Source organism: Lissotriton vulgaris, chromosome 5 (genome assembly GCF_964263255.1).
Source record: "Lissotriton vulgaris chromosome 5, aLisVul1.2, whole genome shotgun sequence".
Lineage (NCBI taxonomy): Eukaryota > Metazoa > Chordata > Amphibia > Caudata > Salamandridae > Lissotriton > Lissotriton vulgaris.
Window position 1 is genome coordinate 1,930,029,769 of NC_141693.1, and position 21,603 is coordinate 1,930,051,371.

General features: G+C 47.7%; 1 protein-coding gene across 2 annotated transcripts in view; it reads left to right on the forward strand.

Moving 5' to 3' along the window:
* DDX39B (DExD-box helicase 39B) overlaps positions 1–21,603 on the forward strand; it is an 86,676-nt gene that overhangs the window by 12,323 nt on the left and 52,750 nt on the right. For both annotated transcript variants that reach the window (XM_086924547.1, XM_086924548.1), the window contains exons 3-6: positions 18,305–18,432; positions 19,258–19,350; positions 19,955–20,138; positions 20,541–20,659. In XM_086924547.1, the coding sequence (XP_086780673.1) occupies positions 18,305–18,432; positions 19,258–19,350; positions 19,955–20,138; positions 20,541–20,659 (524 nt within the window). The remainder of the gene's footprint in view (positions 1–18,304; positions 18,433–19,257; positions 19,351–19,954; positions 20,139–20,540; positions 20,660–21,603) is intronic.

Sequence of the window (21,603 nt, forward strand, 5' to 3'; positions counted from 1 at the left end):
GATGGATCGGTGGGTAAAATGATGGCAGAGTAAATAAAAGTCTAAATGGATAGAAGGATTTCATAGTAATTTAAAATCTGAGAGGATTGATGTATGGCAAAGTAAATGAAAATCTGAGAGGATGGATGAATGGCAAAGTAAATTCAAATTTGAGAGGATGGATGGATGAATAAATGAATGGCAAAGGAACAATTGATGGCTGAAAGACTTTATTGATTGATGGGTAAGTCAAATGATGGATGCATGGGTGGATGGATGCGTGCATAGATAGTGGATGGGTGAACAGATGGGTAGATGTATAGAATGGCCAATAGATGGATGTAATGGGGAAGAGTGAATGATTGAAATAATGAACGGATGATAGAATGTAAAGGTGAAATGGTGGACATGAGCAGATGTGGCATGAAATAATAATGGATAGATGCTTGGATGGAAGTGACAAAGGAGTTTTAGGGAGGTTCGAGCTCACTTACATCACTTGCTTGGTGCTGTCAGAGGATTGGTCAAAGTGGGGGGTATTTTAATTTTCTGGCTACTCCCTGGAATAAAATCATCAAAGGGCTCTTCCCTTTACTTAGTAGCAGAGTACCACTGTAAATCACACACCATAATGATCTCCTCATTTTATAAGAACACCACCTACGCATCGCTCAGCATATAGAGGATACTTACCTGTGCAAATGGAATAAGCTGTGCAAGTGTGGGCTGTACAACGCTTGATTTATGTAATATACTGAAGATGCTAGGAACAATAGTAAAGCAAGGCTCAACTATGTCTTGCATGAGGTCCACACGGTACCTGAGCTACACTGCATATGATCTATACAGTGACCTGTGCAGGACATGAGCTGTATAATCTGTATGAACAGTGCTGTGCATCATTCATGTAAGGGGAAGGGATAGTGCATGAGGGAATTGTTACATAGAAGGTGTAAAGTGTATGATGAGCTGCACTACATCCCCCCATTGCCTAAGAAACAATTTGGTAGTTTCTCATGGAAATAATATAGTGACAAATTTGCCTTTGTTTGCTGGAGGTATGGTCGCCCACAGTTTATTGGTCTTGTTGGTGTGCTAATGTTTAAAACAAAATTGTGTAACATGTTCATGGGTCAAGTGCATTAAGGTTGCGTAGAGAGTTAAAGTCAGATACATTCAAAAACAGTGAGCAGGAATCTCAACTTGCATTACTGACAGGGGTTCCAATAAAAGCAGGTGTGCAATTGTCTGCTACATTTACATGTTGTGGCTGTAAGTATTGCTTGCAGAAGGCTCCTTTATTGTATGCAGGTGTATATAGAAGAATGGAAGCAAGATTGGTGATTTCATTTTGAAAACGGACAATGTACCCCAAACAATGTGCTCCTTGAAAAATGGATGAAAAGAGCAAAATATTTGCAACTTAAAAATGGCTGTAGTGTGCAGAAAGCTACAATGCATGGTTTGAAAACATTAACTACCATTGCACTCAGGAATCATTTAACACATCAGCGTTGGTGCATGTCAATATTTTAAAACCATAATAAAGGCAAATCAAGGTAAAACTACTTAAAAAATTAATTAGGGGCCCTACTTATAACAGAATGTAACAAATCTGGATCCACAGATCTATTAAATTGCATGGGTGCAGAATTAGGACTTTCAGAAATTCATAAGAGTTTACATAAGTTGGCCTGAAAACCTACAACAATTCCATGTTCCTAAACACACTCTTTACAAACATATAACGTATTACCTTTTTCAGGGTGCAGAGGGGGTTAGAGAGGAGTTTGTGGTGCTGTTAAACAATGTACGTTACACGCTTGCACACATTTGCACTGAAATCCAGGTCTGGAAAAAACAACTCTTTTTGCTAGTGAATACTTTTATAGGTACAAAACCAATCTTTGTATGTCTAAGCCAAACTTGCAGGTATTGATAGCTTACTTTTTGACTCTGGAACTAGATCGCCTACAAATTGTTGCCACAGTATGAAAGTCTACGTATTGGATATCGTGCTGGGTATATGATCACAATTCTAGCAAACCAGGGAACCAAGGTAGAGTGAGACGAAGGGAACTATCCAAAACTACAATGTGGACACTCAGACAGGGGCAGTCTCCTTGATCCTCAGTTGTTAACTGAGGCACTGGACTACAAGTAGAATCTAAGTTTATTTACAGTAACATTTTGTGAAAATGAGTGAATTTTTACATCATTTATAATTATCCGGGTAGTGTGTCTACAAGTCTTTTCCTCAGGCAAGAAAGAGAGCAATGATACAATTAGAGCAGTGAACTTCAATGTAATAAAAGTGCTGACATATTCAGAGGCTTACCATGACCTTGAACAGAGCTCACTTAAACAGAGTCTGTGAATATTCAAATATTTGACATAAAAACCTAGTGTGTTGAGGGTCCTGTACAATCAGAAAGGTAGCTGAACAGAGCACAGTAAGAATACAAATGATGATGTAAAATGAGCCCTGGCATAATCAGAGAAGCTGCTATCCAAGCTCTTATATGAGAATGCAGTTATAAATTGAAACCTCATTGTTTGGTACCACATGGGACAAGTAGACTTTTTTTACGGGACAAGTAGATTTTTTTACAGGACCAGTAGATTTCTGAAACATCTTGTCCTTTGGGCAAGAAGATATTTTATAAAATTCCACACCCCTGTATTAGACTGGTGACCTACGCAGACGATACCCAGCTTGTCGTATCCCTGCACCAGCGGGACCGCTCCCCTAATGACCTATGTTCCTGCCTCAAAGATATCACCTGCTGGATGAACAGCCCCCACCTCAAACTTAACAGCGAAAACACAGAGATTATCGTACTGGGCAATCAATCTTACTTTTCACCAGAGACTATGTGGCCAGCCTGTATGGAACCAGCACCGACCTGAAAACAAGACATAAAAAGCCTGGGAATATGGCTTGACCAGGACCTCACGGTTAACACCCAAGCAAGGAAAACCGCAGGGGCCTGCTATGGCCTGCTTCGTACTGCCCGAAAAATCCTCCCCCCTCCAACCCCCTGAGACCAGGAAACTCCTTATCAAGGGCTTATCCTATCCAGACTGGATTATGGCAATGCCCTGTATCTGGGCCCCCCTAGAACAGTCACTGCCAAACTCCAGCTCGTCCAGAATTCAGCAGCCAGGCTTCTAACAGGCACAAAATATCGGTGCTCAGCGAAGCCCGCTTTAAAATCACTTCACTGGCTCCCAATACAGGAGAGGGTCTATTTTAAAACCTTGTGCACTACTCCTAAAATCCTCCATTGCAGGGGCCCCCCTATTCTAAAAGATCTTATCAGACCTTATAAGGCCAACAGAAACCTTCGGTCTGACCTTCTACACTTAGCCGTCACGCTCAGAATTAAGAAGGCTCGCACAGGGGTCCGCCTCTTCTCTTATAACGCCCCCAAGCTCTGGAATTCCCTACCCATGGCCATCCGCACTGAATCTAACCTTCTACCCTTCCGCAAACTTTTGAAAACCTGGCTCTTCCCGTAAATTCCATTGTTCCAGCTAACACATTCTCTAGCGCTGGGCGCTCCCGGGTAGCCATGCACTTTATAAATCCTTTTTCATTTCATTCATATGGGGACGCTGTTCCAGATCCAGAGTGCATAAATGGCAATTGCCTTTTTTTTCTTTATTACACTTGTTAATCTGCAGTCAGATGGTGACCTGGCTTCTGGTGTGCTGAGAATCCTCAGACATGGTGAGCATGTTTGCACAATAAGCAGCGATAATATGTGATGGCTTTGTAAATTATGAGGTGCAGGCCTATACAAAGTACCAGTGGCATTCCATCAGGTTGGGGGGGGGCTGAGGGGGGTGATGCGATCATATCACTTTAGACCCTGGAGGAGAAGGGCTTTGAAGTTATGCCAGTGTAGAATCAGGTCACTTATGGAGCAGAGCATTACCACCATCTAGATGCATGGATGCAAGAGCTTGAGCAGCAGTTCTAGCGTCACTTTCGGGAAGAAGCGATCTAACTTTCTTTGGAAGAGAGAGCTGGTACCAGGCTGTGGTATTTTTGTAATTAAGGGCGATGTTGATGTCCAAGGTAAATCCAAGTGATGTGACATTTTTTTAAAGTTGGAGGTTGAAGCTGTCAGGGGTCATTTCATTATGCCAGGTTTCCCTTTTATTCTTGGCAAAAAAGGGAATTCTGCTTGGTTGGGTTGTACTTCAAGTAAGCGATGGACATCTAGGTCTGATGATGAGCAGGCAGTGTTTATGGTGCTGGATATCTGAAGCAAAGACTTGAAGTAGAGTTGGGTATTATCTGCATATTGGTGAATGTTGATGCTGTTTGCGAGTAAAGAACCAGGTAACTCCATATTGAGTTTGAAGCTGACCGGGAGACCAGTATGGAACCCTTGGGAGAACTCTGCACACAATGGGGATCTTGTGGGACCTTGAGTTGCTGATATAAACAAAACTGGTGTTGGTTGGAAGGGTAGGACAACCCGTGAAATCTTTTGCTTGTAAATCCATTTTGAGACCAGTAGCTGGCAAGGTCATTTGGTGTAGGACAATCTGTGAAATCCTTTGCTTGTGAATCCATTTTGAGACCAGTAGTTGGTAAGGTCACCTGGGTTCTTGTCATTCACATTTTGCTTCTGCTCACTACAGCATGGGACAGTGCGGAAACCCACATCCTCCATTATATATCTCTCACTGACAGTGATGACATTTTGTCTGATTTACATGTGTACATCTATTTAAAAAGAAGTGCACTTCACTGCTAGGGTTCGGCTGTCTCGCCATACCTTTATGCACAAGGATGTGATCTGCGGGCTGTGTTCTTCAGAATTCTCCATGTGTCTCTGACCCTATATTTATTCAGTTATTGGTCCTTTATTCAAGGCGTACATTTAATATGTTAGATTAACCTTGAGAAAGCAAACTTTTGAGTGTCGGCTGAAGCGGTTTGTTTGGAAAACTGCACACTATATGAAGAAAATTCTAAATTCTGTCAACTACTGAATTGATAGTGCAGACATTTATCAGAGGATTTTGGAAATTGCTTTACAAAGTGCTCCAGCTACACCTGCGTTGATATGTTTGTTTTTGTTTGCCTTTTTTATTTGCATGCCTGAAAAAAAATAAAAACTTTGTCTTACTTGCCCAATATTTGTTTTTAGGTCTCGCCTGTCGATGCGCATGCGCATCGAGCAAGCGAGACTATAGGGGCTTATCCACTCTTTATCCACTGCAAGGAATCGTGGCGATTCCTTGCAGTGCCCGTGACTTTTAAGCTCAATGCGCATGCGCATTGAGCTTAAAAGCGCGTGCACGTCCGTCTTGTTTTACCCGCTCCGCCCCCTCCCCTTCCCGCCGTGTCGCATTTCTCCTCCCCCTCCCCTCTCTTCCCTCCGTCTTGTTTGTTTATTTTACCCGCTCCGCCCCCTCCCCTTCCCGCCGTGTCGCATTTCTCCTCCCCCCTCCCCTCTCTTCCCTCCGTCTTGTTTGTTTATTTTACCCGCTCCGCCCCCTCCCCTGCCCGCGTGTCGCATTTTTTTTTAAATCCCCACTTCCCCCCTAGCCCCATCAATGCCAACACTGACGCCGTGCTAAAGCCCGCTCTCCCTGCTCCGCCCCCTGCTCCGGCCGAGACGCATTTCTCCTCCCTCCTCCCCCCTCCTGGGTCAGGTTACCCTGCTTTCTCTTTCGCTTTTTTTCAACCACATTCCACCATGGACTGGGACTTGGAGGAAAAAGAACTTCCACTACAGGCACATTCAGAAATATCTTGCCACGTTCTGACGTGTTCCCTATATTCAACAATTTGGAATAACATCTCCACCCAATTCAGAAGAACTCGCCTGAAGTTAAACACCTTTTGGTGGGTGAACTGCAATTGGGTATGCCCCTCCTCAGCAGCGCTTATCCCAAACTTTCTCCTAATCCGGTAAGCATTTTACAAAAGCGAGTGCGCCCGCCAGGCTCTGGAATGTTTTGTGTCCACCGTGCCCATGTTTACAGCCTGCGACCGCCATGATGCTTTTCCCCTTCCCACTGCCTTCTTCGCACTTTAGTGAATGAGCATTTTTCCAATCTCCCTCCTCGCCCCGTCGCTGTATCGCTCGTTACCCACGCTGCGTGGGGAGAAGGGGCAGGAGTTGCTTTTCGGAAACTCCCAGATCTCGCTACTCTTCTGTGGTCTTCGTTTCCGCTTGGGTTGGGAACGTACCTTGCTGGCATACACCTCTTGGGGCACGGATTTCTTTCACCCATACTCTGGGAACGGCCTGCCAGTAGTACTGCTCACCCCCTTCAGCAGGCATTTTCCTCCACGGCACACGCAGAGGTGCTGGCGCCGCTCCCGTCAGCCGCGGGCGGCATGCTTTGACTTTCTGCTCTGACCCCCACTGCAGCAAATTCTTTCAGTTCACTGCTGCGCGGGGTGAGGGTGTGCAGTAGGTGTCGCAGGGCACTGTGCGACGTAGCTTAGCCAGGTGATGAGTACATGGTATCATTGAGCGCCCTATCTACCAGTGAGGTAACCAGGCACCCTTCCCAGAGACACATCTATGAGATCATCATCACACTCACCCTCACTCACCCTCAACCACACTCACCCTCATCCTCACTCACCCTCAACGCCTCACCCTCATTCACCCTCAACCCCATCACCCTCACCCTCACTCACCCTCAACCCCTCACCCACCCTCAACTCCTCACCCTCAACCCTTCACCCTCAACCCCTCACTCACTCTCAATCTCACTCACCCTCACCCACACTCACCCTCACTCACCCTCAACACCCCACCCTCACCCACACTCACCCTCACTCACCCTCAACGCCTCACCCTCACTCAACACCTCATCCTCACTCACCCTCACTCACCCTCAACCCCTCACTCACCCTCACTCACCCTCAACACCTCACAATGACTCACACTCACCCTCACACACCCTCACCCACCGTCACACACCCTCTGCATAACAACACCTCTCACACCCTCACACACACTCACATTCACGCAACGTCACACACCCGAAGCCTCACACCCCCTCACTCACACTCACCCGCACACCCCCTAACCTGCACACCCCCTAACCTGCACACCCCCTAACGCTCACACCCCCTAACGCTCACACCCCCTAACGCTCACACCCCCTAACAATCACCCCCTAACCCTCACCCCCTCACTCTCACCCCACACCCTCACCCCCTCACCCTCACCCCACACCCTCACCCCCTCACCCTCACCCCACACCCTCACCCTCACCCCCTCACTCTCACCCCCTCATCCTCACCCTCACTCACCCTCAACCCCTCACCCTTCGCCCTCAACCTCTCACTCACCCTCACTCACCCTCAACACCTCAGCCTCACCCTCACTCACCCTCAACCCCTCACACTCACTCGCCCTCAACCCCTCACCCACCCTCAACTCCTCACCCTCAACCCTTCACCCTCAACCCCTCACTCACTCTCAATCTCACTCACCCTCACCCACACTCACCCTCACTCACCCTCAACACCCCACCCTCACCCACACTCACCCTCACCCACCCTCAACGCCTCACCCTCACTCAACACCTCATCCTCACTCACCCTCACTCACCCTCAACACCTCACAATGACTCACACTCACCCTCACTCACCCTCACTCACCCTCACTCACCCTCACCCACACTCACCCTCAACCCCTCACCCTCAAACCTTCACCCTCAACCCCTCACTCACCCTCACTCACCCAGCCTCAACTACTCTCACTCACCCTCAACCCCTCACCCTAACTCACCCTCACCCTCACTCACCCTCAACACCTCACTCACCCTCAACACCTCACTCACCCTCAACACCTCACCCTCAACCTCAACCCCTCACTCACCCTCACTCACCCTCACTCACCCTCACTCACCCTCACTCACCCTCACTCACCCTCACTCACCCTCACTCACCCTCACTCACCCTCACTCACCCTCACTCACCCTCACTCACCCTCACTCACCCTCACTCACCCTCACTCACCCTCACTCACCCTCACCCTCAACCCCTCACCCTCACCCTCAACCCCTCACCCTCAACCCCTCACCCTCAACCCCTCACCCTCAACCCCTCACCCTCAACCCCTCACCCTCAACCCCTCGCCCTCAACCCCTCGCCCTCACTCGCCCTCACTCGCCCTCACTCGCCCTCACTCGCCCTCACCCGCCCTCACCCGCCCTCACTCACCCTCACACAGTGCAATAGGTCTCAGACCATTTCAGTTAGAGCTTTAAGAAATGTTTATGGCTTTTTTTATTTGTAATTCTTTAGCATTGGCTACAGGAAACAAAAATGCTAAACATTTACAAAAAAAAACCATAAACAATTCTAAAAGCACTAACTCTAATGGTGCGAGACCTATTGCATTTCCAATGCTTGTTAAATTATTACTGTTGTCCACATAAATATAAGCTAGCCAGAATTGAAGATGAAACAAAGGGGTCTTTTAAAGTCTTCTGATTTTAGCTGACAGCTAGGGTTCTCTTATGTTTATTTAGGACTACATGTTTAAAGCCAGAAGAAAGACGGTGTGCGTTTCTTGGACATTTGCTGTCAGTTCTTTGTCGCGATTTTAAGCTTACCTGCCCAGCTGTTGCCTATGCTGTGTGTGGGCGTTCCACAGCTGCTACTTGTACTCATTGATGCAGGAAGCATTTTTTAAGTCTCACTAGACAGCATAAGCTGCCTGGTGGTGGAGGATCTATGTTAGGCTTGCCAAAAAAAGTACAATTGCCCTACAACCAGTCCATTGCTAATTGTTGGCTTTGTCACTCATTTGCTTGCTTCTTATTAGATGGCATGCATTCTTGTTTCTCTCACATCTAGACTATATTTTGTTTACTATGCTTTTGATTGGCTGTCTTGTGCCCTTCCACTGCTCGCTCTCAGAACATTTGTTTAAGCACTCCTTAAAAGTGCATGTTTACGTTCTCACTCATGTACCCCTGTCGGATAGCTGTGCTTTGTTGCTCAGAGCCTCATGTGTTGCTCACTGTGTTTCTCTTCTGTGCGACTTCCCTGCTACTCTGTGGACCGCTTCTTTGGGTGCTTCTTTCATACTCCTGTGTTGCTCTTTCCCCTGTGTGCTTCCTTTCCTCTTCTCACTCCACCCACACCGTTTCTGTCCTAACCCTTGCAGAGTTGCAGTCCTTAGTTATTTAACAGTTTTTAGAGTACCCAGCTCCTCTGTTTTTCTGTCGTGCCACTCCACATTAAGCACTTTAAGATCTGCTCGTTAGCACCATTGAATAATTGTTTGTATTCTTATGTGGTGTCCGCCATTTTGGGTTGGTAAATCAAACTAGCATTGAAAATTCAACAGGTCTCACCTTTTATTAAGTTAAAGCTATTTGCTTTGCTGTACAATACCATTAGCAAAACAAATGATTTTAACTTAATCAAAGGCGAGACCTGTTGCATTTTCAATGCTTGTTTTATTTTCACATTAAGTATGAACTTGAAAAGTCAAGCCTGGAAAGTGTTTCTGGTTAAAACACACTCGACAAGCCACCTACACTTCACTTGATAGACCGGCTGTTTACCGCAGCAAGCTACACATCTTCGCTCTAACGTACACTTCACTTGATAGACCGGCTGTTTACCGCAGCAAGCTACACATCTTCGCTCTAACGTAAATCACGGATATCTTTATACGGAAGACACGATTCCATGTGTCCTCTGGCGAAGGGCACTACGTTGCCCGAAATGCACCGGGAATAATGTACATCGATGTGTACATTGTAATGGATTATCTTACTGCTGAAAACTCTGAAGAAGTTCAAACTTTTTGGATTGGTGTGAATAAACATCTTACAAACAATTTAATCGGCAAGATTACTTTTGTTTCTAAACATTCACCCACAAAGTGGGGCAGCAGCTGTGCATAGGGGGACATCCCCTAACTAGGAGATGCCACTTTATTTAAAACAGACTCCCCAAAGTCTCAATTCATAGAGCAATTGACAGGTAAAGAAGCCCCCAGATCACAATATGAGCTTATTAATATTCCTAACGTCTGCCCAACCTCATGACCCCTCCGCCTGAAACCTTCATCTGAACTGTACTATCACAACAACTTCTAACTCTGCACCCTATGTTTCTTTCGCCAGCCATTCCCTCCCACTTTAGTTCAATGGATTCCATCGAAAATATCAAAATCTACAACTCTCGGAATGCATTTGTTTATTAATGAAAACATAGGACTGAAAAACATGCTTCGCCCCATAACCTGTATTTGTTTTGTAATTGTAAGCAGGGCGGCTACGAATAATCAATTGTAACGCACATGTTGGTTTATTTATTTTTTGTCTTATGTTCAACGTTAACAAACTAATACGTTCTGAGAGTTTTTTTTTAAATCTTTTCGATCGAATCAATTGAACTAAAGTGCCAGGCTAAAAGACTCTAGGATGTTGGTGGTAGGAGTCAGGCTCCAACTCAGGCGCCGCGCATAAAGAAGCGAGTGACACTATTACTCACCTCTACTTTGACTCATCCATAGCAGCCATCTTTGAGCGCGGAAGGAGTTCCTCTCGCCGGGGGTAATGATTTCACCTCGTTGCACGAAAGAGTGAAAATTTACAGGCTCATGGATTTAAGGCAAACCAGAAAATCCTGTATTTTAAAATAGGGGACCAGCTATTACCAAACCTTATCTGGGAACTATGCTAACCGCTAACACCTTAGGGAGTCTGCCTGCTGTTGGTTATGAGCCCGGCTGCTGTTTTATGGTTCAATTCTATTTTGCTCAGTCCAGGCTTCTGGTCAGACGCATTAAATGAAATTCAAAACGAGCACAGCTGCTAAAGTAAAAGCGACTGCGCTGCAATTAAAAACAAGCATTTGCAGTGCAATAGGTCTAGCATTTAAGAGAGTATGAGATACTGGCGTTGTAAATGACAATAGCTTAAATTCTCAAAAATGCAAAAGAGAAACAATGGGTTAATAATAGGCACAGACAATATTTCTGAGGATTGCTCACATTGTTTTAGCAGTTGAAAATCGATTCCAAAGCAACTAATATTCAAGCCAATGTGTTTTTGCTCCACCTATTTGCACTACGATCTAAAACAACCCTGTAAAATGCCTTCAGAAGGCCCCAACTGCAAAGCACCAAAGCTAATTAATAAAAAGCAGTGGATCACACATACCACGCTATACAAGATATTATAGAATACAGAAAGTGCCAAGTGATTCATTGAAAATGCTGATGATAATATGAAAGGGCTTTAGGAACAGCCTTTCATTTCGGCAACTTTAAACATTTTGTCTGAACTTTCCTGTTTAACAATCTTATTTTATCTGACACATATCCATCCAGTTGTGAGTGACCCGTCATGACTGCAAATGTCCCTATTCAATTACTTTTGGAAGAAGTCTACAACAGGCAGCAAGTCAACTAAGACACCTGCACCAAAGAGATCCCTCTTACACAAGGTGACATTAACTTCACTGTTGGGCTGGGAAGACTCTTTTAGGGCATGACACGTGTATCACATGGTGATAGACAAGGGGGAGGGAGGAGCTTGGTCTAGCGGCCATATTATGTTCGGGCACAATGTGTTAGAGAACCAAACATTAGAATGACAGAGTAGGATGTCTGTGTATATACAGTCATAAGAAGCACTTGCACATCTGCCAGTGTGTGAACTCTCTTTTGCCCTGTCTAATATACCTGTGGTCGTACTCAGCACCATGACCTCGTGACGCTGAGGAGTCCAGGAGGCGGATGACTGAGCGCCTTGCCGCAGCAATACCTGTTACAGAATGACCCTGACCCTCCTCGCTTCAGAGGGTCCGGTTAGGAGGCATAGGCGGGATTGCATTATGGGGGCAGGGGCAATAGATGCAACTGCAGCGGGTAATTGAAGGACCCGGACACACATGATGCTGGTGACTCGCATCTGGTACCTGTGCTGCTACTGCAGGGGAAGCGGAAGTGAAGCACCACGTCCAACCAGAAGCAATGCAGTCTCAGCAGCAGCAACCCTTGTTGGAAGGGTGTTGCAGTGACTCGTATATGCTCCAAACTGTAGTCACATTTTCAAATCCCAAACAAATTTGGCACTTCATACACAATGAATGCTCGTTCTCTGTAAATCCAGGAATTTTGTGGGAAACGTTTAAGTACTTTCAGTTCAGTACCATGGCATAATGGCCAGAGTTGGCAACTTCGAAATGGGGAACTAATGCCGTTGCGTACGCGATATATTTATTTGTGCAATTTTAAGAACGTTACATGAGACATTCTGAATATCCTTGTAGTACAAAACAATCGGTATAGGTACTACTGTTACTCGTGGTGAGAATTACGTATTTGCAAATTACATACTCATTACAGGTTACATATTTCGAAAAGAAGCAATGAAGATGACCAATACATTCAGGGTTGGATTGGTTACTGATACGCATTAGTGGAGTCTCAAAGGCGGCAAGGCAAAAGAGATGCCGTGCGCGAGCCTAATCTCCAGTACAGGTGGGTGAGCCGGAAAGGAGAAAGGTAGGGGACCAAAAAGCCTCTCTCCAAATGAAATGCGAGCGTTTAACAAAGTATGACGCACAAATGAAAAGCGGAGGCGGAGCTTCCACAAACTTCCGAAACAACCCCGACGGCAATAGATCTCGCAGAGCGTGCAGCACATGCGCTGCGACGCTAGGTGAGCCCTAAAAAGTGCTCACCGATTAATTGAAGGAGACCGTATAACGCAGCAAGTAAAAGATTCAGTCCTGATGTGCGGTCCCAAAAGGAGAGCGGGCGGTAACAAGGAGGGACTAAGAAGCCTTATTATCAATCAGAAGCCAGCGTTTACCATGGACGATGATGCAAGACAATGATAAATATGGGTGGGGATACCACACCACTGCTAAAAAATACCCTAATACAGCCCGCCTCGCAAAGCGAGCAGCGCATGCGCTGCAATGCTAGGCGAGACCTAAAAAAAACGCATCTGTCATTAAGCATGCACAGTGGCGGCCCGTACGGTGCAGCTGGGGTTGGCACACTCACCCACCCATTCATAGCACGTATGATTACACAAACCTTTATACGTATATACACAAACGCACCCAACATTTAAAAAAGAACTTACCAGGCCACAGCGCTGTTCTCAGGTGGTGGGTGGGGAGTCTGTTTCCTGTTCAAAAGAAGATCCTGTTGCCTCTTTTCATAGGCTGACCTTATTAAAGGTCAGCCAGTGATAGTAGGTCTTTCCTTACCTCGTCATAGAATGGGATGGAGTCAGTGAGTTACTGACCCCAGCCCACTCTGTGACGAGCGTCACTGATGGACACACTGCCCTGCACTTAAGGGCTAAATCTGAAGCACCCCTGTCCACGTCGATCAGGGACGCTCCCCCTCGTCATGAGGGGGAGGCTCCCAGAAGACTTTGCCGGGCTGAGGAGGGCAGGCTCACGGGGCTGTGAAATCTCCAGCCCTGCAAAGTGCGGCTCAGGCAGGCAGACCATGAAGAGTGTCTGACTGACACTCTTCCGGTGCTGGTTAAAGATGATGGGGCGGTGCCCCACGCCCTCAACGGGCCGCGGCTGTGCATGCATTCTCACATGTGCATGCCTAGGGAATCCAGCTGCTACATTAGCATGCCTTATTTTGCTTTTTAAAACTTTTGCAAAGGCAGTAGGTTTGTAAAACGAGACCTATTGCCTTTATCAGTCAGAGTCTATGGTTGTTTGTAACCTAGGTAGTTACTTACCCTAATGCAGGGCGGAGTAGTCTTTGCAATCACCAACTGTAATGTGCTGTGACCGTCCTGCTCCCTGCAGAAGCGGTCGCTCCACACGCTGCTCCCTGCCTCTCATTGATGGTATCGTAGCGATCTCGCCTTGCACTGCTTCAGCCTCCATATTTATTTCATTTACTTTGGTAGCGACAGATTGCCCCGCCTGCCTGCATAATTATTTCATTTACTCTAGTAGCGATAGATTGCCCCACCTGCCTGCGTAATTATATCATTTACTTTGGTAGCGATAGATTTCCCCGCCTGCCTATTACTAATTACAAATTGCTGAGGTATTCTTGATCGTAGCGCTTGATTGCCAAGGTGCGCTTGTTGAACTTTTAACTTGTGCTGCTGCGCTGCCTGCAGTTTCATTTTGCCCGATTGTGCCGGCGCCACTGCCATTTGCTTTCGCGCTATTGCCGATCGTGCCACAGTCCCGTTTGTTTACTGACTTGCGGCCATTTTTGTTGTTGTTGTTTGTGTCTCCCTGCCCTGATCTCCACCCTGCTCCCGCCTCCCAGCTGACCCTCCCTCGCCTCTCCCCTTCCACTATCCACATATGACAGAGGCCTCTGCGCGCAGCGGACGCGCCCTATGCGCGCCGAAGGGGCGCCAAAGGTAAGCCAATCTACACCTGGACCGCGCCCAGCGCCATACCCCCTGGTCCTCGCAATACCCACTCCACTCGCTTAACGTAGGACGCCGCCACTCTCCTTGCCCTGAACCCCGGACGCACCACACAATGCTGCGTAGCTACCCCAGGAAACACCCACGGACCATTCGCCTGCCACTCCTGCAAGTTCGCCTGCATCAGGACCCACACCAAATCCTCCTCCCCCAAACACAGCTCAAACTCTAACCACCTGAAATGCATCCTGCTGAACACCCGTTCGGTCCACAAACACGCCACGGAACTCTGGGACCTACTCGACACTACATCGCCAGACATCGCCTTCCTTACAGAACCTTGGATGAATGCCTCATCAGCGCCCGGCATCGCCATAGCCATCCCGTACGCTTACAAGATCATCCGAAAAGACCGCACCAATCAAACAGGAGGAGGCATCGCCATCGTTCATAAGAACACCATCCGAATCACAACCAGCTCCGACGATAATCTCGCGACCGCCGAACACCTTCACTTCCAAATCCACACCGACCCCAGGACAACACTTAAAGGCACACTCATCTACAGACCAGCAGGATCCGGCTCACAATTCAACAAAGACATCACTGACTTCATCAGCCCACATGCCCTCACCTCCGAGAACTACATTCTACTGGGAGACCTCAACTTCCACCTGGAAAAAAATAACAGCAACACTACCACCCTTCTGGACAACCTGACCAATCTCGGACTCAAACAACTTGTTGACACCCTCGCCCACTTAGCCGGTCACACACTCGACCCTATCTTCACCTCCAGCAAACACATCTCCTTCGATCACACCACAGCTCTCCATTGGACGGACCACAGCTGCGTTCACTTCAGCTACAAAAAGACCACGACCCACATCCCACCACAACCTATCCCTCGAAGAAACTGGAACAAAATCACCACCGACCAACTCTTCACATCGCTCAACCAAAACCCCCCCGCCATACCATCTGACCCAAACCAAGCTGCCATCAAACTCACACAATGGATCACCCACAGCGCTGACGAATTAGCACCCTTTAAAAATCACCAGACCAAACAAGGTAGCAAAAAGGCCCCCTGGTTCAACGATGACCGTAAGAAATCCAAGAAGTTATGTCGTACCCTCGCGAAAACCTGGAGAAAAAACCCAACCACTAACAACCTGACATCCTTCAAGGACGCCACCCGCAAACACCACCAATTGATCCGATCCACCAAGAAATCAGCATTCAGGGATCGACTAGACAACAACGCCCACAACAGCAAGGAATTATTCAACATCGTCAAAGAATTTACCAACCCCACCGCCGGCACCAACGACATCACTCCCTCCCAAGACCTTTGCGAGACTCTATCCTCTTTCTTCCACAACAAAATCGCCGACATTCATAACAGCTTTGAAAACCTGCCCGAAGAACAACCCACTCCATCCACCTCCGAACCAAAACGGCACTCTCACAACCTTTGCGTCTGGAACCCAATCACTGCTGAAGACACCATCCATCTGATGAACTCCATCCACTCGGGTTCACCAACTGACCCATGCCCCCACCACATCTTCAACAAAGCAGACTTCATCATCGCACCCCATCTCCGCGATGTCATCAACTGCTCCTTCAAATCCGCTACCTTCCCAGAAAGCTGGAAACATGCCGAACTCAGCGCCCTTCTGAAGAAACCCACAGCGGACCCCTCTGAACTTAAGAACTACCGCCCCATCTCTCTCCTCCCCTTCCCGGCCAAAGTCCTCGAGAAAGCCGTCGATAGTCAGCTCGCTGCCTTCCTTGAATCCAACAATTCACTCGACCCCTCACAGTCCGGCTTCCGAGCCAAACACAGCACCGAAACCGCCCTCATCGCTGCTACAGACGACATCCGAACGCTACTGGACAACGGAGAAACAGTTGCCCTCATCCTACTTGACCTCTCTGCCGCCTTCGACACAGTATGTCATAACACCCTCATACAACTCCTCAGCAACGTCGGAATGCAAGGAAAAGCGTTGGACTGGATCATCTCGTTCCTCGCCGGAAGAACCCAGAGAGTCCGCCTCCCCCCGTTCAAATCAGAGGCCACGAAGTCCTCTGCGGCGTACCACAAGGATCATCACTCAGTCCCACCCTCTTCAACGTGTACATGAGTCCCCTCGCATCCATCGCGCGACAACACAACCTCAACATCATCTCCTACGCAGACGACACCCAGCTAATCCTCTCCCTCACCAAAGACCCTAACACCGCCAAAACCAATCTACACGAAGGAATGAAAGAAGTAGCCGAATGGATGAACAGCCGTTTAAAACTAAACTCGGACAAAACAGAAGTCCTCATCTTAGGATCATCCCCCTCTGCATGGGACGACTCATGGTGGCCACCGGCACTGGACACAGAACCCATGCCTACAGATCACGCACGTAACCTAGGATTCATCCTAGATTCCTCCCTCTCGATGACCAGACAAGTCAACGCTGTCTCATCATCATTTTTCAACATCCTACGCATGCTCAAAAAATCTTCCGCTGGCTCCCCACCGAAACAAGAAAGACCGTCACCCACGCACTAGTCACTAGCCGACTAGATTATGGAAACACCCTTTACGCCGGAACCACAGCCAAACTACAGAAAAAACTCCCAACGCATCCAAAACACCTCAGCCAGACTCATACTGGACATCCCCCGTCAAGCTCACATCTCCGGTCACCTGAAGATCTCCACTGGCTTCCCGTCAACAAAAGAATAACGTTCCGTCTCCTCACCCACGCACACAAGGCCCTCTATGACCAAGGACCCGAATGCCTCAACAAACGACTGTCCTTCTACACACCCACCCGCCAACTAAGTTCATCCAATCAAGCCCTCGCCGCAATTCCGCGCATCAATAGATCCACCATGGGAGGAAGATCTTTCTCCTACTTAGCGGCCAAAACCTGGAACTCTCTCCCCACTCACCTCTGCCTTGCACAGAACCACCTATCCTTCAGAAAACAGCTAAAAAACCTGGCTATTCGATAAGTAATGCACCCACCCTCCCTCAAGCGCCTTGAGACCCTCTGGGTGAGTAGTGCGCTATACAAATTACTGAACTTGAACTAGTTTGTACTGCAGCTGCACACACTGTACATCTGTTGTGAACGAGTCCTGGTAAACATCGGACAGTTATATTTCTTGTGGCCATAGGGCTGTCCAGCTGCTCTTTAAAATAGTGTTGAGGTTGCATTTTAGACGGGTTCCTGCATTGAAACAGCCTGCTTTCTTTCAGAGCCGTTAGTACAGTGTGCATGCTTCAAGCCAGCTGTGCAAGATGACGATTAGATTTCTTGAAGATGGACACTCGACCTGCTTCTTTGGGAGAAATGGTGCCAGTGTAGTATTGGCTTAGAAGAGCTGTTTTTGTTGTTGAATGACCTGGATTACAAATATTCTGAAATCCCTAGCAATGGTACACTGCTTTACAGTAAAGTGAGCAACTCGTGGCCCTGAGTGATCTTTGCCTATAAGAAGGCTGGGTAAAGGCAGCCATGGTTTTCGGAAAATTGGTTAATGATAATACTGAGCCATCTTTTATTCTAGGATGGTTGGAGAACGGCACTTGGTGATCTCTGCCTATAGACACGCAGGGCTTTTAGACCGTGGCTGCAATGATATAGAGGTACTTAGTGAAGCATGGTACTGATAGCACCACTGGAAGTCTGGTTACTGATGGCAGTGATTTGTGAGTGCTCTTCGAGGAGGAGTAGCAACAAATATGTTTTCCTCTCTGAGTCAGGTTGCTTTCCATGTCCAGAGCAGTCAGGAAACGGTTTAAAAATATAAGAGCTTGCAGTGGCCAGATACCTTTTGCGTCTGTTCAGTGATTGGAAAATGTTTTATCCTGGTAATGCTGGACCTATAGCTCACCCCATTTCTCTCCCTCTTTGTCCTTCAGTCCAGCATGAGTGTATCCCCCAAGCCATCCTTGGGATGGATGTCCTGTGCCAGGCCAAATCTGGCATGGGGAAAACGGCAGTCTTCGTGTTGGCAACTCTGCAGCAGCTTGAGCCGGTGACTGGACAGGTAAGGTGTGGGTATAAATGGACAACTTGTTCAGCACTGAAGGGACTGGACCACTGTTGAGATGTTAGTTGCTAAGTGATGTGCCTCACTTATCACAGGTCTCCCAGCAGCACACGTTCTAGTATAACAGTGCAAAAGGGTGAGGGGAGACTCTGAAGAGGGCACTACTATACCTGCCGAAGCACTGGGACAGCAGCACGTTCAGCACAGATAAGGAGACCAGTGCAATCGATCCTCAAGTGTCTGCGTGAGCTCAGCAAGCGGGCTATTCAAGGGAAAGAGAAGAATTGACAAGTGAGACTCAGGCTGGACCAGTGCACCACACTTGCCACATAGAGGAAGACTGAACTGGAGCTTCCCCCGGTACCAGTCAGCATAGGGTGAAAGGAAGGACACACTGCTTCTGTACAGAAGGATGGCTGCTGCTAGGCTAGTTGAAAAGGAACAGAAGTTCGAGGTTGTAAATGTGCCTCGGACAGCCCAGCAGGTTCTATACAGAGAAGACTGGAAAGGGCGGAAGGGTAGCGTAGCCTCAGGCCTGTAACAGAGCTGTAGACTTACACCATGCTCAGTAGAGTGGGGGGTACTTAAGCTTTGGGACTGCATGCCAGCGTTACTGCAGAGGGGACTAGAAAGTTAACTAGAGCATGCTGAACTGTTAGCAGTTTTGTAATTCTTTTTTGCAATGAATTCTCCACTCTAATGATTTCTGGGCAGTGTACTGGTGCATAATAGGTGGCCTTCTGCTTCTCTTGGCATCGCATGGGTTATGCAAAAGTAAATATGAGCACTACAGAGGAGTTCACCAGTCACTGTTTTTCATAGGTCTCGGTGCTTGTGATGTGTCACATCCGTGAACTGGCCTTTCAGATCAGCAAGGAGTACGAAAGATTCTCCAAATACATGCCCACAGTGAAGGTAAGGATGTGTGTTTTACGTCCACACTGGAGTTGAGTGGTGGAACTGCATTCCATTATTGGTATTGTTTACCTTTGCGATGTGTTCTATGTCTCAGGCAGTTGAACCTGAGGCCCCGTAACCGTGGCTTGTATTTTCTGTTGCTCCCAGTAAGTTGATGTGACCGGTCTTCTTGACGGGATGTCAACTTGGAAAAGAAAGGGGGCATAATGTGGTCTCGAGCTTGTAGCAAGCTGTTTATTGTACTGGGACCTTTAACCTCTCTCCTCGTGAATCTCATTCTGTGCAATTTTGCTGTCCCTAATATAAAGACACGGCCACTGCACCTAATCCTTCACCTCTATCGCCCACTACTGGCACGCATACACCTCCTATCCTAACTGCAGCTCTCTCGTATCCCAGTGCTTTCATCCACACGTTTTTTACCCATTGCCACAACTTGGTGGTTAAGATGACTATATGGTTCTAGTGGTTTTGTGGGTCAAGTAGTTTGTGAGTTTGTTTTAGTGGCTGTGGTATGTTGCTTATGTAGTGAAGGAGCAGCTCAGTGGGTGGTTGTTTTAGACCTGCACCTCAAATCCCTCTCTCCTCCCCCTTTGTTTAGGTTGCAGTTTTCTTCGGTGGATTATCCATAAAGAAGGATGAAGACCTTCTGAAAAAGAACTGCCCTCACATCGTGGTGGGAACCCCCGGGCGCATCCTGGCTCTGTCGCGGAACAAGATCCTGAACCTCAAACACATTAAGCACTTTATCCTGGACGAGTGTGACAAAATGCTGGAGCAGCTCGGTGAGCGACAAGGGGAGCCATCACCGATGGCTGGGGATAACCGGGCAGGGCAATAGGAGGAGATTGTCTCAGTCCTGTTAAGAACAGTGCAAGGTCATGTTTGTTTAAATGGGGTCAAGATGTATCGTAAATACTGAACATGCCTTGCTGTCCAGTTCACCCGGCTTAAACAGCGAAATAATTGGTGCCAGTGGCAGGAAAGTTGTGGGTCATAATATGAACAAACTTTGCAATCTGATATAGTTTTCTAACTAACCATGTGATTGCAAAGCCTGATGTACTGACTGTTAGATAGTGACGCCCTTCTGCAGATTCTTTAAAGCGTTCTCTATGCAGCTTAATTGAATGAATGTGATTGTTTCTCAGCCTGTCTCTAACCCTCCATTCTTCTCTTCTTTCTAGATATGCGCAGAGACGTCCAGGAGATCTTCCGCATGACCCCTCACGAGAAACAGGTCATGATGTTCAGTGCCACACTGAGCAAGGAAATCCGGCCCGTGTGTCGCAAGTTCATGCAAGATGTAAATAATCCTTCTAAACCTTGTTCCACCCCACCCGCCCCTCCACCAACCTGCCTGGGTGCTAAGTCTTGCGGCCCCCACACCCAATGCTGCCTGCCGCAGAGTGAGAACACCACAGTGCTTAGAAGCAGTTTGTTTAAAGAAGCCATACACCGGTAGAGAAGTTCACATGGTTCTGCCACTGCTGGGTAGAACCGACATAAAGCGAGTCATAGAAGCCATACACCGGTAGAGAAGTTCACATGGTTCTGCCACTGCTGGGTAGAACCGACATAAAGCGAGTCGTAGAAGCTATACACCGGTAGAGAAGTTCACATGGTTCTGCCACTGCTGGGTAGAACCGACATAAAGCGAGTCGTAGAAGCCATACACCGGTAGAGAAGTTCACATGGGTCTGCCACTGCTGGGTAGAACCGACATAAAGCAAGTTGTGCGCAAGCTGCGTCCGGGCTGAGATGAGGCAGTACAGGGCACCAGTAGCTGCTTCGAGATCGTCGGGGTGACGGGTGACATGCTCACAGCTACGACGAGAGCTACGTGGACGTCGGGAAGGAGATCTCGTGAAGGTAGTGAAGTTGCGGAAGACTTGCTCGGGTACAGCTCAGCTGATCGTGTCGGGTTGCGTGAGCAGATGTATGACCGCTAGTAGTTGCAAGAGTTTCCACCAAGAGCCATAATCTCAGCTGCATCCTCCTTAAGCTGCCCTGTCCCTCAGATGAAAGTAGTAGGAGCTCTTGCATAGGCATGCTCCTAGGCAATGCATCAGGCGCGCACACTAACAATAAATTCAGTCCGCAGGCACCCACAGCCTCCACACCCTAAGGCACCCTGTACCCCCTCATTACCATTGGAGTAGTGGTGACGGAGAAGACTTCACCACTTACTTGGAGGCATCCTGCTCGGTGGACCCATCCTGCCAAAATGGGACAGCTGTGGGACCCATG